Here is an 18,678-nt window from a genome sequence, read left to right as displayed (position 1 = left end):
ACCCTCCTCCTTTCCCTCTTGAGTCCACGTATTCCTTCTCTGGAGACACTAGAGAAAGCCTGTGCACAGCAATGAAGACTCAGGGCAGCCAAAAAATAAATAAACTAGAAAAATGTTTTAATTATTTTGACCTCACATCCCCTTCACCCACCAGTCCTCATTTCTCTGCTTCTCTTTGTAACAAGACTCACTGGAAACATCGTCTATACTTGGCGTTTCTAATGCCTTTCTCCCCATTCTCTCTGTTTTTCTGAAGCTTTATGGAGAGTTTGCTGGTATACGATAAAGCTGCACGTATTTCAAGTGTACAACTGACATGGGTGCACATCTGTGACACCATCAGCTCCATCTAGATAATGAACGTATCCATCACCATCCCTCTCAGTGGTCTCCTCCTGCCGCTCTATAATCACCCCCTCCCACCCCTCTCCTTCCACCCCACCCCTAGGTAACCACCGACCTGCTTTCTACCAGGAATATGTACAGTGGAAAGCAGGACATTCATAGTGTTAAGCAGCCATCACACATCCATCAGGTTCCAGAATTCTCTCCACACCCCAGATGGAAACCTCATACCCATTAGCAGTCACCCCCCATCACCTCCTCCCAAGATCTAAAGTGCGAGTTTCTCTGAAATCTGCCCCAGGCTGTTTATGACTATGACCTCCAAGTCCACTGAGCCACATTCCCTCCATGGAGACCAAACCTGTGGGTGGATGCTTACCTTCAGTCCTTCATAGAGCTCGTAAATCACCTTCAGTCCGCTCATTTCCTTCTGCACTTTGAGCAGCTCTGGGTACATCGTGATTGGAAGATCAAAAAGCTTCTCAGCATTAGCCAGCTCCTGACGGTTCTTTTCATGTTTCATCAGCTCTTTATCGAAAGTGGCTAAAAGTTCTACTCCTAATAAATAAGTAAATAAATAAATTTATACTCAGTAGTAAAGAATTCACCTGCTAATGCAGGAGACTCGAGTTCAGTCCCTGAGTTGGGAGGATCCCCTGGAGTAGAAAATGACAACTTACTCCTGTATTCTTTCCTGGAGACTCCCATGGACAGAGGAGCCTGGTAGGCTACAGTCCATGGGGTAGCAAGAGAGTCAGACACGACTTAGTGACCAAGAACAACATAGTCGATTTACAATGTTATGTGACCTTCAGTGCATAGCAGAATGATTCAGTTACACATGTATCTATTCTTTTTCAGATTCTTTTCCCATATAGGTTACCACAGAGTATTGAGTAGAGTTCTCTGTGCTATACAGTAGGTCCTTATTGATTATCTATTGTATGTATAGTAGTGAATACAACCCCAAACTCCTAATTCCTCCCTCCCCTGACCGCCTTTCCCTTTTGGTAACCATAAGTTTGTTTTCGAAGTCTGTGACTCTGTTTTGTAAATAAGTTCATTTTGAATACATACTTTTTTTTGATAGATAAGAAGTGATTTGTTTGCATAAGATGCTTGTATAAAATTCACAAGCAGGCAGGCAAGTGTTGGAATACATACAATCTTAAGGTATACAAAATTGAATTAGAAATCATGAAAAATATGCAAAATTATCACATCGGCCATAAAAGCCAATTGGGAAGACAAATGTAGAATGACCAGACTTTATCTCTCCATCATTCTAACTAAAACCAGTTACTGCAAGCACCTCCAGTGAGAAACTTCTGTCTCCTAAGCATTCTTGCTCTAAGTGGTCTCAACTTGGGTTGCAGATTAGGATCCCCATTGGAGCTTTTAAAAACTTTGATGTCCAGGGGCTTCCCTGGCGGTCCAGTGGTTGAAAATCCACCTGCCAATGGAGGGGACACAGGTTCGATCCCTGGCCCAGGAAGATCCCACAGGCTCCAGAGCAGCTAAGCCCGTGGGCCACAACGACTGAGCCCACGTGCTGCAATCACTGAAGCTGGTGCACCTGGAGACCAAGCTCCTCAACAAGAGGCGCCCCCACAACGAGAAGCCTGAGCTCCTCAACAAGAGGAACCCCCACAACAAGAAGCCTGAGCACCACAACCAAGAGACGCCCCCACAACGAGAAGCCCGAGCTCCTCAACAAGAGGAACCCTCACTCACCAGAACTAGAGAAAACTCACCTGCAGATAAAAATTAGAAAATAATAATATATAAATTAAAAAATGTTTTTAAACCTTGATGTCCAAACCACCCTTGAGATCGGTGGAATCAGATTATGTGAACCTGGTCCCCAGGGAGCAGCGATCTTTAGAGATCCCCAGAGGAACCCAGTGTACAGGCAAGCTTGCAAACCACCACTCCATCCAATCTCCCCACAAAATTCTTAAGCAGAATGTCTTCAAATGCCCCAGTCAGACCAATGTGGATATCCTTACCTCTGTCAAGATCTTCACCTACAGAACCAGGGCCTTCACGATAAAACCGTTTTGCAAAATCCTCCATCTGCTGTCTGTAGTTTAGTATTTCACTTCGAGTAAGCTGAGGAAAGCGGGGTTGCATTAATTGAGCCCACTGGGTATTTTTCAACATCTATATTCAGAAGGTGAAGCATTTAAAGGTACCTCTGTGAACATTCTCTTTATGCCTCCCAGAGCATGCTCCACAGTCAGCGAATCATTGAAAAGGTTTGACCACATGCTCTCAATGTTGTCAACCAGTTCTTTCTCTGCATCAGAAGGCTTAAAAAAAAAAAAGGACAGATAATAAATGACAAGCAGGCTTGGAACTGAAATTTCTGGTCAAGGCTACTGTCCTGGGATTTCTTCATCTGGGTAACAGTAGAATAGGCCATCTGAACAGATGTTGTGAATTATACAAAGATATTTATAATCCAAATAAAAATCAGAAGAATGTAATTTTTAAAAGAGATAGATAACATAGGTAGGTAGAGAGAGAGATAACCTAGAGAGATAAGTCATTCATAAAGTAAAACTGAGCTTCAAATCAACTTCATCTGATTTGAATAAGGTTATCTTGACCCATTAACACACCCAGCTGTGCTGTCGAAAGCAAAAATAAATCTCCTCTGATGAAACATAGCATCATGAGAGGCCTCTGATTCTCTTTACAACTTTTCATAAATGATGTCCAGAACTCAATCAGAAATAACAGAATGAAAAGGATACAAATGACGTGGAGGAAATCAAGAGGCACACAGACAATATAAGCAGATAGTAATGGAGCTCTAAGATACAGAACCTTAAATGATTCTACTTAATAAAGATAACAAGAGACAGAATTGAACATTTTGACTTTAATTATAAAAGTATAAATTTTGCACACTCTATACAATTTTCTTTTTCCTTTGGAGGGTGCGAGGGAACCAAATTCTAATTCTGAAAACATGTAAATACAGATCAAGAATCAAGGATTTAACCTGCCCTTTTTATATAAACTGTATCTCAGGATAAACGGATAGTTTTTAAGGAAAAGTTCCTCTTCTTGTGTTTATTATTTTTTACTGAAGTATAATTGGCCTACAATATTGTGTTTCAGGTGCACACATAGGCATTCATTATTCTATACATTACGAAGTGATCACCACTACTGTGCATTTTCTTTTTTTTTAAGTCATTTGTTTATTTTTGGTTGCATTGGGTCTTAGTTGAGGCATGGGGGATCTTCCTTGCTGTGTCCAGCCTCAGTAGTTACGGGGCATGGGCTTAGTGGCCCCAGGGCATGTGGGATCTTAGTACCCTGACCAGGGATGGAATCTGTGTCCCCTGCATTGAAAGGCAGATTCTTAACCACTGGACCACCAGGGAAGTCCCCACTGTGCATTTTCTGATGAGAGAATCTCTAGCTTGCAGGCAAGGCTAAGGGGCATTTGGGCGATAAAAGCACTCAAGTGATGAAAATGTTGAAATACAGATTTTATGCAAATGCTGGCTTATAACAGCTATTTGTTTCTCTCTTCTACTTTGTTTTTCCAGTGGACTCCTTTTTGTGTATCATGTGATGCGTGGCATGCAAAATTTCACATATAATTTCAAGGAGATTGAAACCCTCAACCCTCAAACTCATCCATGGGCTTTCTGAAGGTCTTTGAAACCCATGTTTAACAAACTTAAAGACAACTGAACTGTCATCTTCTACCAGTTTCTCTTATTGTCTTATCTCTCTCCTCCACTTTTTTCATTTTTGCAATAGCTCTTGATTTATTAAAGAAAATTAACATCAAGAAAAAAGAAAGGGGCTTCAGGGCTTCCTTGGTGACTCAGTGGTAAAGAATCCACCTGCCAATGCCAGAGACAACAGTTCGATCCCTGGTCTGGGAAGATCACACGTGCCACGGGGCAACTAAGCCCGTGCACCACAGCTAGTGAGCCTGGGAGCCGCGGCTGCTGAGCCCACATGCCACAACTATTGAAGCCGCAAGCCCTAGAGCCTGTGCTCTGCAACGAGAGAAGCCACCACAATGAGAAGCTCAAGCACCGCAGCTAGAGAGTAGCCCCTGCTTGCCACCACTAGGAAAAGCCCTTGCAGCAATGAAGACCTAGCATAGCCAAAAAATAAATAAATAAAGAGAACAGCGAATAAAGAAAAAGGGAAAGAAGTAAAGAAAAGAGTTCACTTACAAAGAGCCCATACATCGCCATGGTGCGGTACCTCTCCTGCACGTCCCGGTATCTGAGTTCCATGACTAAAGATTTACTTCGGATTTCTGCGATGGTTGCAAGCACAAACTTGAGATCCTCGAGGGTACTGGGGCTCTTCTTCAGGTTTTTGTTCAGGGACTATAAAAGAAAGTTCAAAGGGACACTAAATAAGCATAGGGGGAAAATACAGTGCCGAATGAAGCCCTGACTTCCTTGAAATGAAAGCAGTTTTAGAGAAACCCTGGGGCTCTGTCCCACAATGGACAATGCACTGGACTTTCAGAGAAGACCTGAGATCCACTACCTCTATCTCCTCATGCAGGTTATTGAGTTCCTCTCTGGCTGAGTCATTGAGGAGTCTTCCGAGCGAAACCACCCAGGACTTGGCGTTTTCCTGCACAGTGTTAGCCAGGGGTCCGAGCTGAAGGCGGATGCAATGCTCATCCTTGATCAAGAGGTGGTGCATCACTTCAGAGGCGATCCTGGCGTAGAATTGCAACTTCTCATCGTACGCAACACAGGGAGGCTTCTTAGCAGCAAATTTCTCCATCACAATGGCTTTGTCCAGTTTCCAGAGAGGTCGGTAGCGCTTCCATTTCTGCAGGTACTTCATAAGACTGACCAGAATCCTGTGGACGTTTTGGGGGATCATAACAGCCTGCTCAATTATCTGAGGGTTCTGAGAGATATCATTGTAAAAGCTGATGGTAACAAGTTCTTCCTCCTCTCCCTTCTGTGGGGGGCATTCTATGCAGCTGCCGTTCATCCAGCGAACAAAATGCTGACAAAATAAGAATCAGGGTGGGGCAGGGGAGAAGACAATCCTTTAGTATCTATTTTGCTCCCTTTGTACATGTCATAGGCTTCTCTGGTAGCTCAGCTGCTAAAGAATCTGACTGCAATTCAGGAGATTCCAGTTCGATTCCTAGCTAGGGAAGATCCCCTGGAGAAGGGATAGGCTACCCATTCCAGTATTCATGGGCTTTCCTGGTGGCTCAGACAGTAAAGAATCTTCCCACAATGTGGGAGACCTGCGTTTGATCCCTGGGTTGGGAAGATCCCCTGGAGGAAGGCATGGCAACCCACTCCAGTATTCTTGCCTGGAGAATCTCCATGGACAAAGGAGCCTGGCAGGCCACAATCCATGGGGTTGAAAAGAGTTAGACACGACTGAACAACTAAACACAGCACATAAAACAGTACATATCATATTCAGCAATAAGTCTTGCTAGTAAGGAACCATGGACCGTATGAACAGGTAAAATGATATGACACCAGAAGATGAGCCTCCCAGGTGAGAAAGTGTCCAAAGAAGCAACAGTTAGAACTGGACATGGAACAACAGACTGGTTCCAAATTGGGAAAGGAGTACATCAAGGCTATGTATTTTCACTCTGCTTATTTAACTTATATGCAGAGTACATCATGCAAAATGTTGGGCTGGATGAAGCATAAGCTGGAATCAAGATTGCCCAGAGAAACAGCATTAACCCCAGATACGCAGATGACACCACCCATATGGCAGAAAGCAAAGAAGAACTAAAGAGCCTCTTGATGAAAGTGAAAGAGGTGAAAAACCTGGCTTAAAATTCAACATTCAGAAAACTAAGATCATGGCATCCAGTTCCAACACTTCATGGCAAATAGATGGGGAAACAATGGATACAGTGAGAGATTTTATTTTGGGGGGCTCCAAAATCACTGCAGATGGTGACTGCAGCCATGAAGCAAGAAAAGACGCTTGTTCGTTGGAAGAAAAGCTATGACCAACTTAGACAGCATATTAAAAAGCAGAGACATCACTTTGCCAACAAAGGTCCGTCTAGTCAAAGCTATGGTTTTTCCAGTAGTCATGTATGGATGTGAGAATTGGACCATAAAGAAAGTTGAACACTGAAGAATTGATTCTTTTGAACTGTGGTGTTGAAGAAGACTCTTGAGAGTCCCTTGGACTTCAAGGAGATCCAACCTGTCAATCCTAAAGGAAATCAGTCCTGAATATTCATTGGAAGGACAGATGCTAAAGCTGAAGCTCCAATACTCTGGGCACCTGATGTGAAGAACTGACTCATTGGAAAAGACCCTGATGCTGGGAAAGATTGAAGGCAGAAAGAGAAGGGAACAATAGAGGATGAGATGGTTGGATGGCATCACTCACTTGATGGACATGAGTTTAAGCAAGCTCTGGGAGTTGGTGATGGACAGGGAAGCCTGGCATGCTGCAGTCCACGGGGTCGCAAAGAGTCAAACACGACTAAGTAAATGAACTGAACTAACTGAACTTTACAACTGTGCTCATTTCATGTGCTAGTAAGGTTATGCTCAAAATCCTTCAAGCTAGGTTTCAGTAGTAAGTGAACCAAGAAGTTCCAGATGTACAGGTGGGTTTAGAAAAGGCAGAGGAACCAGAGACCAAATTGCCAACATTTGTTGGACCATAGAGAAAGCAAGGGAATTTCAGAAAAACACCTACTTCTGTTTGACCACTAAAGCCTTTGACTATGCAGATCACAACAAACTGTGGAAAATTCTTAAAGAGATGAGAGTACCAGATCACCTTACTGGTCTTCTAAGAAACCAGTATGTGGGTCAAGAAGCAACAATTAAAACCGTATTGGTTCAAAATTGGGAAAGGAGTATGTCACGGCTATATACCATCCCCCTTCTTATTTAACTTATATGCAGAGTATATCATGTGAAATGCTGGACTGGGTGAATCACAAGCTGGAATGAAGAATGCTGGGAGAAATATCAACAACCTCAGATATGCAGATGATACCTCTCTAATGGTAGAAAGTAAAGAGGAACAAAAGAGCCTCTTGATGAAGGTGAAAGAGGAGAGTGACAAAGCTGGCTTGAAACTCAACATTCAAAAAACTAACATCATGGCATCTGGTCCCATCACTTCATGGCAAATAGATGGGGAAAAAGTAGAAGCAGTGACAAACTTTCTTTTCTTGGGCTCCAAAATCACTGCAGCCTTGAAATTAAAAGATGCAAATCTAGACAGAGTATTAAAAAGCAAAGACATCACTTTGCCAAAAAAGGTCCAGTTCGTAAAAACTATGGTTTTTCCAGTAGCCATGTACAGATGTAAGAGTTGGACCATAAAGAAGGCTGAGCATCAAAGAACTGATGCTTTTGAACTGTGGTGCTGGAGAAGACTCTTGAGAGTCCCTCAGACTGCAAGGAGATCAAACCAGTCAGTCCTAAAGGAAATCAACCCCGAGTACTCTCTGGATGCTGAAGCTAAAGCTCCAATACTTTGGCCACCTGATGGGAACAGCCAACTCATTGGAAAAGCCTCTGATGCTGGGAAATATTGAGGGCAGGAGGAGAAGGGGGTGAGAGAGGATAAGATGGCTGGATGGCATCATCAACTCAATGGACATGAGTCTGAGCAAACTCCAGAAGATAGTGAAGGACAGGAAAGTCTGGCGTGCAGCAGTCCACGGGTCACAAAGAGTTGGACACGACTGTGTGACTGAACAACAATTCTGTGAGCTGTCTTATAGATAATGAAACCCCCACCAGGTGGAAGAAGTTAACAACATGATGACCAGACTGTAGCCGTGACATGAGCTGCCACAATTCTGAGAATCGGCCTCAAGGAAACGGGAACAAACTGACCGTGGAACTGAAGATTAACTGTACTTAAAACAATCACGGTGACACTAGCCAGACGACCGAAGACAATTTCAAAATGACTGTCAGAGCTGACTGTGCTGTTTCTGCATGGAGCCCCCTTCCTCAGTCCATAAAAGCTCTTTGCCCACTGGTTGTCAGTGGGGAGGGGGGTTAGGCCTTTGGACAGGTCTCCACCCTCCGCCACTCACCCCTCATCCCCATTACCAGCATCCAAAATAAAACAAACGTTGCTTTTCACCAACCTGGCCTCTTTAGCTCTTGAGAATCGAGCAGTCAGACCTGCATTCAGCAACTCTGGGTCACACCTGTCCACAGCTGGTGGGCCTAACTCTCCGCAGCCAGGGACCACCTGGGAAATAACACACACTCCCGCCCTTACCTTGGTCATCTCCACACAGTTTCGGACACAGTGAACACACATTTTGTCAATCTCATTTGCATTGGGATGCAGAATGATCTCTGGCGCTGTCAAGATGGTTTCCGTTTGGAACAAAGGGACGTTTCCAAGGACTAAAGAATTAAAAGACTGCAGATTCCTAGGAGGGGTCAATAAAACAGACTCAGAACTTAGCAGAGTGAAATAGATCTGACAGCACAGAGTCCTAACCACCGGACTGCCAAGGAATTCCCCACATACACTGTCTTTACAACATGTAATACGAAGATTAACTCACTTCAGGATGAGCTTTGTCAGGACCTCGTAGATTCTGTTTTCCCAGTATTCATAGTAGGAGGCCAGCTTGGGGGCCTTGCCCGTGTTGGTGTGGATGACCAGCCCCTCAACTTTGGTCAGCAGGGGCCCAATGGCAAGATACCACCTGACCATGTGGTCCACGTCCTTGGCCCTTTCTCGTTCAATGTGCTCAAAGAACTCCTTGACGCCTGCAGTGGAAGACATCTGTTAAAGCTCTTCATGGACACGGGAAAGGACATTACTCAAAAAGCAACCCAAACATGAGCTGTGTATCTCACAAATACAAAAGCAGCCTCTAATCTTGACCAAAAGCAGAAAACAAGTCAACACCATCCAAAGCAAGACACATCCAAAGCAAAAAATACATGACCACATGGGGTTGAATGCTGATTGTGCATGCTATGTCTTTGGGCAATCTTGCTTGCCTCGAAATGCTTGTTAACTAGTCCTGAATTCCTTGTTGACTAAGTCCAAGAACGTTTAAAATACCATTTGAACAAATTACTGTGAGTCCATAAAAACACAGTTCACCTTCCTGTTACAGAGTTATTGACAAAAGAACCATTAATCTTCATAGACTCAGGAATCTGTAAAACTAAGCAATACATAAAACGTGACAAAGAGTAAGAATTACCCATTATGTTTTCAAGTAATTGCCTGAGATCGTGAGGCATGGTTTTATTCCATTTGTGGAATAAAATGTGTGTGTGTGTGTGTGTGCACAATCATGACCAAGAGACTTTTCCTCCCATAATCAAAAGAAAAAAGAAGCCAGATCTACCTGGGAGTTCGTCCTCACTTTTAGGTGCTGGATATTTAAAGAGATTTATGGACTCTATCAAAGTAAGTCTGGAAGAAATGTCATCTGCATTCTTATGAATCTGGTGGACAAGGGACTCAAATTTCCCAATGGCCTGTTTGCACCGGGTTATGTAGTCAGCAATACCTTTGGAGAGAAAGAACAAAAGAAAGATACTTGGCTTTCAACACTTCCTTCCACATCCCTCCCACCAACAACTGTAATGTTAATACCACATCCCTTCACAGGAAGGACCCTGCTCCTTCCATCCCCTTGGGTCTTCCAAGTGACAAAGATCCACTTGGTCCCTGGGGACTGGAACAAAGAGCGGGTGCTCAGAATCAACCAAATGATACATTTCTTCTGTTCACATTTTAGCATAATTGTATCTGAAGCACCATGAGGATAAAGAAGTCCAACCCTCTTGTCCTCTCATTGCCATGGCAACCTGAACCCTCCACCCCATGCCACTGTGCCTGCAGTCTCCTCTGGCCTGTTGCTTAGAAAAGTAAACAGCAAGAACACGCATAGTAAACCTGAATTAAGAATATATGATTAATCGGGCAACAGCCTAAGCCTGTGATGTTTATTACATCATCGAATCCTTACAACAACCTATGAATAGGGTACAAACATTATGCCCATTTCACAGATGAGGAAGCAGAGCCCCTGAGAGGTTGAGTCACGTGGGTAGAAACTAGGTATTTAACCCAGGGGTTTTGCTCTGGAGTCCACGGTCCAAACACACATTCTCTGTACAAAGGAAAAGCGAGAAAGAGGAAAGAAGGAAATGACAAAGAAAAAGAAGATTTGGAGCAAGAGAAGAGAAGTAGGAGGAAGGGCAAAAAAGGAAAAACCAGGAAAAAAAGGAAAAACAAAAATGCCTTGTTTATTTTTTAAAAAGTAAAGGAAGAAGAATGTACTTTTCCTTATTCTTCCTGCTAAATACAGTTAAGACCATGAATATTATCCATAAAACAAGCGTAAGACTCTGAAAGGGGGAGAGACAGCTAACTGAAATAGACTATCCCCTGAGCCATAAAACAAACCTCAGCGGATTTAAAAGACCTGAAATTATACTCAGTATGTTGTCCAACCACAATGGACTCAAATTATAAATCAGCGACAGGAAGATAACAGGGAAATCTCCAAACACTTAGAAACTAAATCAGATCAGATCAGTCGCTCAGTCGTGTCCGACTCTTTGCAACCCCATGAATCGCAGCACGTCAGGCCTCCCTGTCCATCACCAACTCCCGGAGTTCACTCAGACTCATGTCCATAGAATCAGTGATGCCATCCAGCCATCTCATCCTCTCTCGTCCCCTTCTCCTCCTGCCTCCAATCCCTCCCAGCATCAGAGTCTTTTCCAATGAGTCAACTCTTTGCATGAGGTGGCCAAAGTACTGGAGTTTCAGCTTTAGCATCATTCCTTCCAAAGAAATCCCAGGGCTGGTCTCCTTCATAATGGACTGGTTGGATCTCCTTGCAGTCCAAGGGACTCTCAAGAGTCTTCTCCAACACCACAGTTCAAAAGCATCAGTTCTTCAGTGCTCAGCCTTCTTCACAGTCCAACTCTCACATCCATACATGACCACAGGAAAAACCATAGCCTTGACTAGACGAACCTTTGTTGGCAAAGTAATGTCTCTGCTTTTGAATATGCTATCTAGGTTGGTCATAACTCTCCTTCCAAGGAGTAAGCGTCTTTTAATTTCATGGCTGCATTCACCATCTGCAGTGATTTTGGAGCCCAGAAAAATAAAGTCTGACACTGTTTCCACTGTTTCCCCATCTATTTCCCATGAAGTGATGGGACCGGATGCCATGATCTTCATTTTCTGAATGTTGAGCTTTAAGCCAACTTTTTCACTCTCCACTTTCACTTTCATCAAGAGGCTTTTGAGTTCCTCTTCACTTTCTGCCATAAGGGTGGTGTCATCTGCATATCTGAGGTTATTGATATTTCTCCCAGCAATCTTGATTCCAGTTTGTGTTTCTTCCAGTCCAGCATTTCTCATGATGTACTCTGCATATAAGTTAAATAAGCAGGGTGACAATATACAGCCTTGACGTACTCCTTTTCCTATTTGGAACCAGTCTGTTGTTCCATGTCCAGTTCTAACTGTTGCTTCCTGACCTGCATACAAATTTCTCAAGAGGCAGATCAGGTGGTCTGGTATCCCCATGTCTTTCAGAATTTTCCACAGTTTATTGTGATCCACACAGTCAAAGGCTTTGGCATAGTCAATAAAGCAGCAATAGATGTTTTTCTGGAACTCTCTTGCTTTTTCCATGATCAGCGGATGTTGGCAATTTGATCTCTGGAACTAAATAACACACTTCTAAATAATCCATGGGTCGAGGAGGAAGTCATAAAGGAAGTTTTAAAAATACATCGAATTGAATAAAAATTAAAATACAACTATCAAAATCTGTGGGGCATAACTAAAGCAGTGCTGAAAGGGAAATAGTACCAAATGCATACATTAGAAAAGAGGAAAAATATCAAATCAGTTAAAGTTCCCACCTCAAGAACCTCTTAAAAAAAAAAAAGTAAAATAAATTCCAAATCAAGCAGAAGGAAATAATACAGATGAGCAGAAATTAATAAAATTGAACACAGATAATAAGACAACAGATAAAATCAATGAAACAAATGGCTTCCATAAAACTAATCTCTAGCAGGACTGAAAAGAAAGAGAAGATACAAGTTAACAATACCCAGAATTAAATAGGAGGGACCACTAAAGACAGGTATTATAAAGATAATAAGGGTACAATAAGAAAAACTCACAATGAATCTGACAAGTTAGATGACATGGACACTTATTCAAAAAGCACAGACTACATGACTCACCCAATAGGATATTAATCCCTTGAACCGTCCTAGAACTATTAATGAAACGGAGTCTGTCATTTTAAAACTTCAAAAAAAGAACAAATAAAAGCAATCACTACACAAAACCCTGGAGAAAGGAATGGCAACCCACTCCAATATTCTTGCCTGGAGAACACCATGGACAGAGGAGCCTGGTGGGCTACAGTCCGTGGGGTTGCAAAGAGTCAGACACGACTGAGCGACTAAGCATACACGAAACCCTGCACATTATGCTCAAAATATATTTGTTAGGGACTTCCCTGGTGATCCAGTAGTTAAGAATCTGCCTTGCAATGCAGGGGACACAGGTTCAATCCCTGGTCAAGGAACTAAGATCCCCACACGCCATGGAGCAACTTAGCCCACACGTTACAACTAGAGAAGCCAGGGCATCAACTGCAACTACTGAGTCCACAAGCCACAGCTGGAGAGTCCATGCGCCACAACAAAAGGTCCCATATGAGGCAATGAAGATCCTGTGTGCTGCAATTAAGACCCAACGTAGTCAAATAAATAATAAATATTTTTTTAAAGCATGGTTTGTTAACCATATCTATGTACATGCAGGCTTCCCTTGTGGCTCAGCTGGTAAAGAATCCGCCTGCAATGCGGGAGACCAGGGTTCAATCCCTGGGTTGGAAGGATCCCCTGGAGAAGGGAAAGGCTACCCACTGCAGTATTTTAGCCTGGAGAATTCCATGGACTGTACAGTCCATGGGGTCGCAAAGAATCAGACATGGCTGAGCGACTTTCACTTTCACATACATACAAAAATTGTAATTCAACTAAGACAATCTAAAAGAATGATTGCATCCCAAAGTCTAAAAGGCAATAGATAGATGAATTTATTACCTAGTGAGTTCCAGTTCAACCTCTTGTATCCAGATCTAAACACTCTTAATAACTCCTGGGAATGGTCATCAAGAAGAAGAGACTCTGCCTCGTTTAACGTTCCTGTGAGCATGTGATAATGATCCAACATACGTTGTATCCCATCCGTGTACCTGTACATTACAGGAAAGTCACTGACATTAGAAAAATGGAGCTCAAAAAAGCTCAATAATCTTATAATACGTTACAAAAGACCAATGACCAGACTAAAAATTTAAAAGAATGTCACTCTTCCCAATAACTTTCCTTTTTGGAAAATATTGGTTACTTTTTAATTTCAAAATGTTATTTATAGGGAACTCTACTCAATACCCTGTAATGACCTATACAGGAAAATAATCTAAAAAAAGAGAGTATGTATATATGTGTGCATGCTAAGTTGCTTCAGTCGTGTCCAACCCTTTGTGACCCTATGGACTGCAGCCTGCCAGGCTCCTCTGTCCATGGGATTCTCCAGGCAAGAATACTGGAGTGGGTTGCCAAGCCCTCCTCCAGGGGATCTTCCTGACCCAGGGATGGAACCCATGTCGCTTACATCTACCTTCACTGGTAGGTGGGTTCTTTACCACTAGCGCCACCTGGGAAGCATGTATGTGTAACTGATGTATAATCATTTATAACTGATTCACTCTGCTGTACAGCAGAAATTAACACAACATTATAAATCAACTATAGTCATACTGAAAGCTCCTCAGTCATGTCTGACTCTTGGCGACACCATGGACTATGGCCCACCAGGCTCCTCTATTCATGGAATTCTCCAGCAAGAATACTGGAGTGGGTTTGCCATTCCCTTCTCCAGGGGGTTTTCCCAACCCAGAGATCAAACCCAGGTCTTCTGCATTGCAGGCAGATTCTTTACCATCTGAGCCACCAGGGAAGCCCCCAAATCAACTATACGCCAATGAAAATTAATTAAGAAAAAAAAAAGTGCTATTTAAGTTAACATGAAATGTTTATCTTTGCTACTTCAGACAAATGTATTAATACAAATTTTAAATATTTCTTAGTTTTCATTTCTAATGTGGCAAACATTGATAGTTATAAAATCCACAAAAATGAAAGCCCTGGTATGGGCAGGGGGCTGGTTCTCAATAATTTAGAAGAGTGTAAAGGGGTCCCAAGATAAGAAGTGCTGACCATTGATTTAAAAGAAGAATCCTTTTACCTAAGAAATTTGTCCTCCTGGAGGGCAATGTTCCTTGCTAATTCGGGGACAGGGAAACCTAGCTGTTCCAAGTACTTTGTTTCATTAATAATCTCCCTGAGAGCAGGTGAAAAGTTGATTGAGAAAGCAGTCACTCTGTCAGGGTTTGTGGCATCATCACCAGCGGCAGAAGTCTGTGGGGGAGACAATGTTTCATAAGAGTGAGAAGGGCTGTCCACAAAGCAATCAGATCAACGCAACCCGAGTTATAAATGTGAATTTGAAAAAAATCAGTGGAGGGGTTTTGCTGCCCTGACAGAGCAGGGAGCTGACCAGAACTAAGCTAGAAGACATACTTGGCAATTTGGCAAAACTAATACAATTATGTAAAGTTTAAAAATAAAATAAAATTTAAAATAATAATAATAATAATAATATGGTAAAAAAAAAAAAAAAGAAGAAGACATACTTGGGTAAACAGAGTTTTTAAAGAATTTGATTTAGCACTCACATTTGAAAATTGGGCAATTGCATGAAAAAAATCCAAAAATCTGGCGTCCCTCAAAAAATAGGAAACACTGATGATAAATGACAAGAATAGACTGAAGCTGGGGAGCGGCTGTCCCTTTTGAATAGGACACAAGCCATCCAGTTCCTGATAAGCTCTACCTGGCCTCTTCACTCATTTTAGTACCTACTTTGGAACTTAGGAGACCATAGATCTGAAACTGCCAGGCCCAGGTCTTTCCTTTCTCACTGTTAACATTTAATTTGTTGAGCACTTGGTATATGCTGGGCCCTGTGCTAAAGATGAGGATGAATCCCATGCAACTGAGACAGGCTGGGACCTGGGACCCTTTGCTGCAATGCTTGCACCTGGACACACTTCTCCTCCAGGAACAAAATACAAAGAAATTCTATGGGACCTAAAAATAACTGCATACACCTGCAGTTGGAGCAAATTCTAGACAAAAGACAAAAAGACTGAAAAATCTTTATTGCCACTTCTGAAGAGCCATAGCAAAAACAGGGTGTCCGGAGCAAAAGCTCCCTGAACTCAACACCACCAAAGGGATGGGCAAATTACTTAAGCCACCCCTCTGGCCAGACCCCCTGGACTCACCCCTACCCTCACCCCATATAATGAACAGGCTCAGCACCCGATGCTCGGGGAGTGAGTGAGCAAGGGAACGGGTTACTTCTGACTCTCCATTGCTGCAGCAGGGGCCCCCATTAAAGCCTTGCTTTGAATTGCTTATCTGGCCTCTAGTCAATTTCTATTGATTGGGGAAGGCCAAGAACCCTGGTTGCTACCAAAGTGACACTTTGTAAGTTAAAAATAATCAACCATCAGTGGTTGGAACCTGTTTCATACACGGTTCAACTAATACTTTGTATGTTTGTGATCATCTGATCCAGGTCATTTTACAAATTGGGTCCCTGAAGCCCAGAATTAAGCCAAGAAGTCAGAAGGGTTGCCTGATCCCCACCTGTTCCCTGACCATGACATTTTGCTACCCCCAGGTTTTCCCTTCCTGCCTCTTTTCTTCTCCCTGGTCAACCCCTGCCACCTCTGCCCTTCTTTGCCTTTGATTTTGGAAATACCTCTCAACTTCGTGAGAGTCAACACATCAGACCTCAAGGAAATAGGAGTTACCATCATCTTACACAGCCCCCATAGTCTGGGACGTGTGTGTGTGGGCGCGCACGCACGCATGTCAGTGTTCAGTCACATCTAACTCTTTGCAACCCCATGGACTGTAGCCCACCAGGCTTCTCTGTCCATGGGATTCTCTAGGCAAGAACACTGTTTCAGATCTGAAAAGATGCACCTTAGTAAGCAGACTCTTCTTCATGAGAGTTGGCAGGATCTGTTCTGTTGTCTCTCTCCACTGCTCATACTTTCTATCTTCGTAGTCTTTCATCATCCTACCCAGTTCCAAATATTTTTGTTTGACCTATCAGAGAAGTCAGGCAAATGTCACTTTGTCCTTGAAAATAACAATTTTTTCTCTCTCCTGAAAAAAAAATCACTTAACACTTTATGCAAGAGGAAGCAGGCAGATTTGCACAAATTTGGATGGTTTGCCTGCCATGGTACGGTTTAAACTCTAGGCTGATTAGGAGGACTCACAAACCTCAGCCCATGGCTGGGAGCTCAAAAAGAATGACAGTTATTCATGACTTGTGAAGACCATATGAAATTCAAATTTCAGCATCCATAAATGAAGTTTTATTGGAACACACCTGTTCATTTACATGTTATTTACCACTTTCTTTCTAGAAAGGCAGAGTTGAATAGTTGCAACAGGCGCCGTTTGACCCACAGATGCCTAAAATATTTATTCTCTGGACAGTTAAAGAAAAGGTTTCCCAGCCCTTGTGATATAACAGACAAAAATGCAAGAAGAGGAGGGACAGTATTGTCAAAAAGAGCGTGGTCACCCTCTGGAGAGGCTGAAGATCAAGATCAGGGGGAAGTCATGTGATTGTTACCTGGAAGCTGTCATAGATACATCATGTCATACATATGGAGATGTGGTCCCCAGGGACCACAGGGAAGACTAAGTTACAGGCATGGATTTGAAATTGAGCTGCTTCTCATGCAGGCAACTCTGTATAGCCAGCTCATGCTCGGGGGTCACCTGGATTGAAGGAGCCACCTGGGCATGCTCAAGGCTACCCATCTACAATTAAACCGTGAAATCCAGGACTCCCCTGGTGGTCCAGTGGTTAAGAATCCACCTTCCAATACAGGGCACATGGGTTTGATCCCTGGACAGGGAACTAAGATCTCACATGCCTTGGGGGCAACTAAGCCCGTGTGCCACAACTACTGAGCCTGCATGCCGTAGCTACTGAAGCCTGAGTGCCCTGGAGCCCGTGTTCTGCAACAAGAGGCACCACCGCAATAAATCCATGCACCACAAATAGAGAGGAACCCCCGCTTGCCACAAATAGAGAAAGCCCACGCGCAGCACTCACTCAAGACTCAGAGCAGCCTAAATAAATGAATGATTTTTTAAAACATAAAACTCAAAACAGGCCCGTTGCAGCAGACATAACGTACTTCTCTTCCTCCATCACTGTCCAGGATCTCCTCTACTTCTTGAAATCTGAGGATGGTGTGCTTAATCCGGAAGAACAGGGACCGTTCCCAGTAGATTGCACCTGCCACCGGGGGATGGTTCTTATACAACGGGGGATTGTCAAGGTTCTGGACAAAGATTTTGTTAACTATGTCAATCTGCAAAGCAATCAGACATATTCCATAAGTGAGCAGTATCAGTGTGCAAGCCAAGACAAGATTGAACTTGAGGTTTGTATCTTTAAAGAAATGAATGTGGAATGTCAAGAAATACTTAAAGGTACAGAATAATGCTTTTATTACTTAGTCTCTACTGCTTTTTCTTATACTCTGCAGGAATTTTTGGTTTGGTTTAACATATCCAATGATCCAGACTGCCTTGTACTTACAGACTGTGTACAATCATTTGGTGGACCATTTTTTGGCCATGTGGCTTGTGGGATATTAGTTCCCCAGCCAGGAATCGAACCCAGGCCTTCGGCAGTGAAAGCACAGAATCTTAACCACAGATCGCCAGGGAATTCATCATGGAAATTCTGAAATCTGTTCTAGACATGACAGGTGGCCAGGCCTCCTATATGGTATGTATGTGTGTGTGTACATGCCACTGAGGTTTTATAACTATTTAACATGTAATATTTTTCTAAATGTGGTACAATATGCATGACAAAAGTCACCATCTTAACCATTTTTCAGTGTGCATTTCAGTGTAATTAAGTACATTCATGCTGATACAACTTAGCGACTGAACAACAACAAAATGCTGTTGTGCGCCCATCATCACCATCCATCTCCAGAACTTCTTTCATCTTGAAAAGCTGAAACTCTGGGTACCCATGAAACACAGTAACTCCCCATTTACCTCTCCCCCAGCTCCTAGAAACCACCTTTCTATTTTGTCTTTATGACTTTGACTACTCCAAGTACCTCATGTAAATAGACTCATAGAGTAT

General features: G+C 42.9%; 1 protein-coding gene across 1 annotated transcript in view; it reads right to left on the bottom strand.

The window, feature by feature from the left end:
* DNAH10 (dynein axonemal heavy chain 10) overlaps positions 1–18,678 on the bottom strand; it is a 161,409-nt gene that overhangs the window by 105,620 nt on the left and 37,111 nt on the right. The window contains exons 13-24 of the mRNA XM_006056319.4: positions 17,708–17,884; positions 16,470–16,595; positions 14,659–14,831; positions 13,452–13,603; positions 9,701–9,865; positions 8,900–9,107; positions 8,605–8,761; positions 4,882–5,358; positions 4,557–4,715; positions 2,541–2,657; positions 2,355–2,457; positions 725–903 (exon numbers count right to left, since the gene is read on the bottom strand). Coding sequence (XP_006056381.4) covers positions 725–903; positions 2,355–2,457; positions 2,541–2,657; positions 4,557–4,715; positions 4,882–5,358; positions 8,605–8,761; positions 8,900–9,107; positions 9,701–9,865; positions 13,452–13,603; positions 14,659–14,831; positions 16,470–16,595; positions 17,708–17,884 — 2,193 coding nt within the window. The remainder of the gene's footprint in view (positions 1–724; positions 904–2,354; positions 2,458–2,540; positions 2,658–4,556; positions 4,716–4,881; positions 5,359–8,604; positions 8,762–8,899; positions 9,108–9,700; positions 9,866–13,451; positions 13,604–14,658; positions 14,832–16,469; positions 16,596–17,707; positions 17,885–18,678) is intronic.

The sequence above is a fragment of the Bubalus bubalis genome, chromosome 17 (genome assembly GCF_019923935.1).
Source record: "Bubalus bubalis isolate 160015118507 breed Murrah chromosome 17, NDDB_SH_1, whole genome shotgun sequence".
Classification (NCBI taxonomy): Eukaryota; Metazoa; Chordata; class Mammalia; order Artiodactyla; family Bovidae; genus Bubalus; species Bubalus bubalis.
Note: the sequence above shows the minus strand (reverse complement) of the source record. Positions and strands in the feature narration are given on the sequence as shown.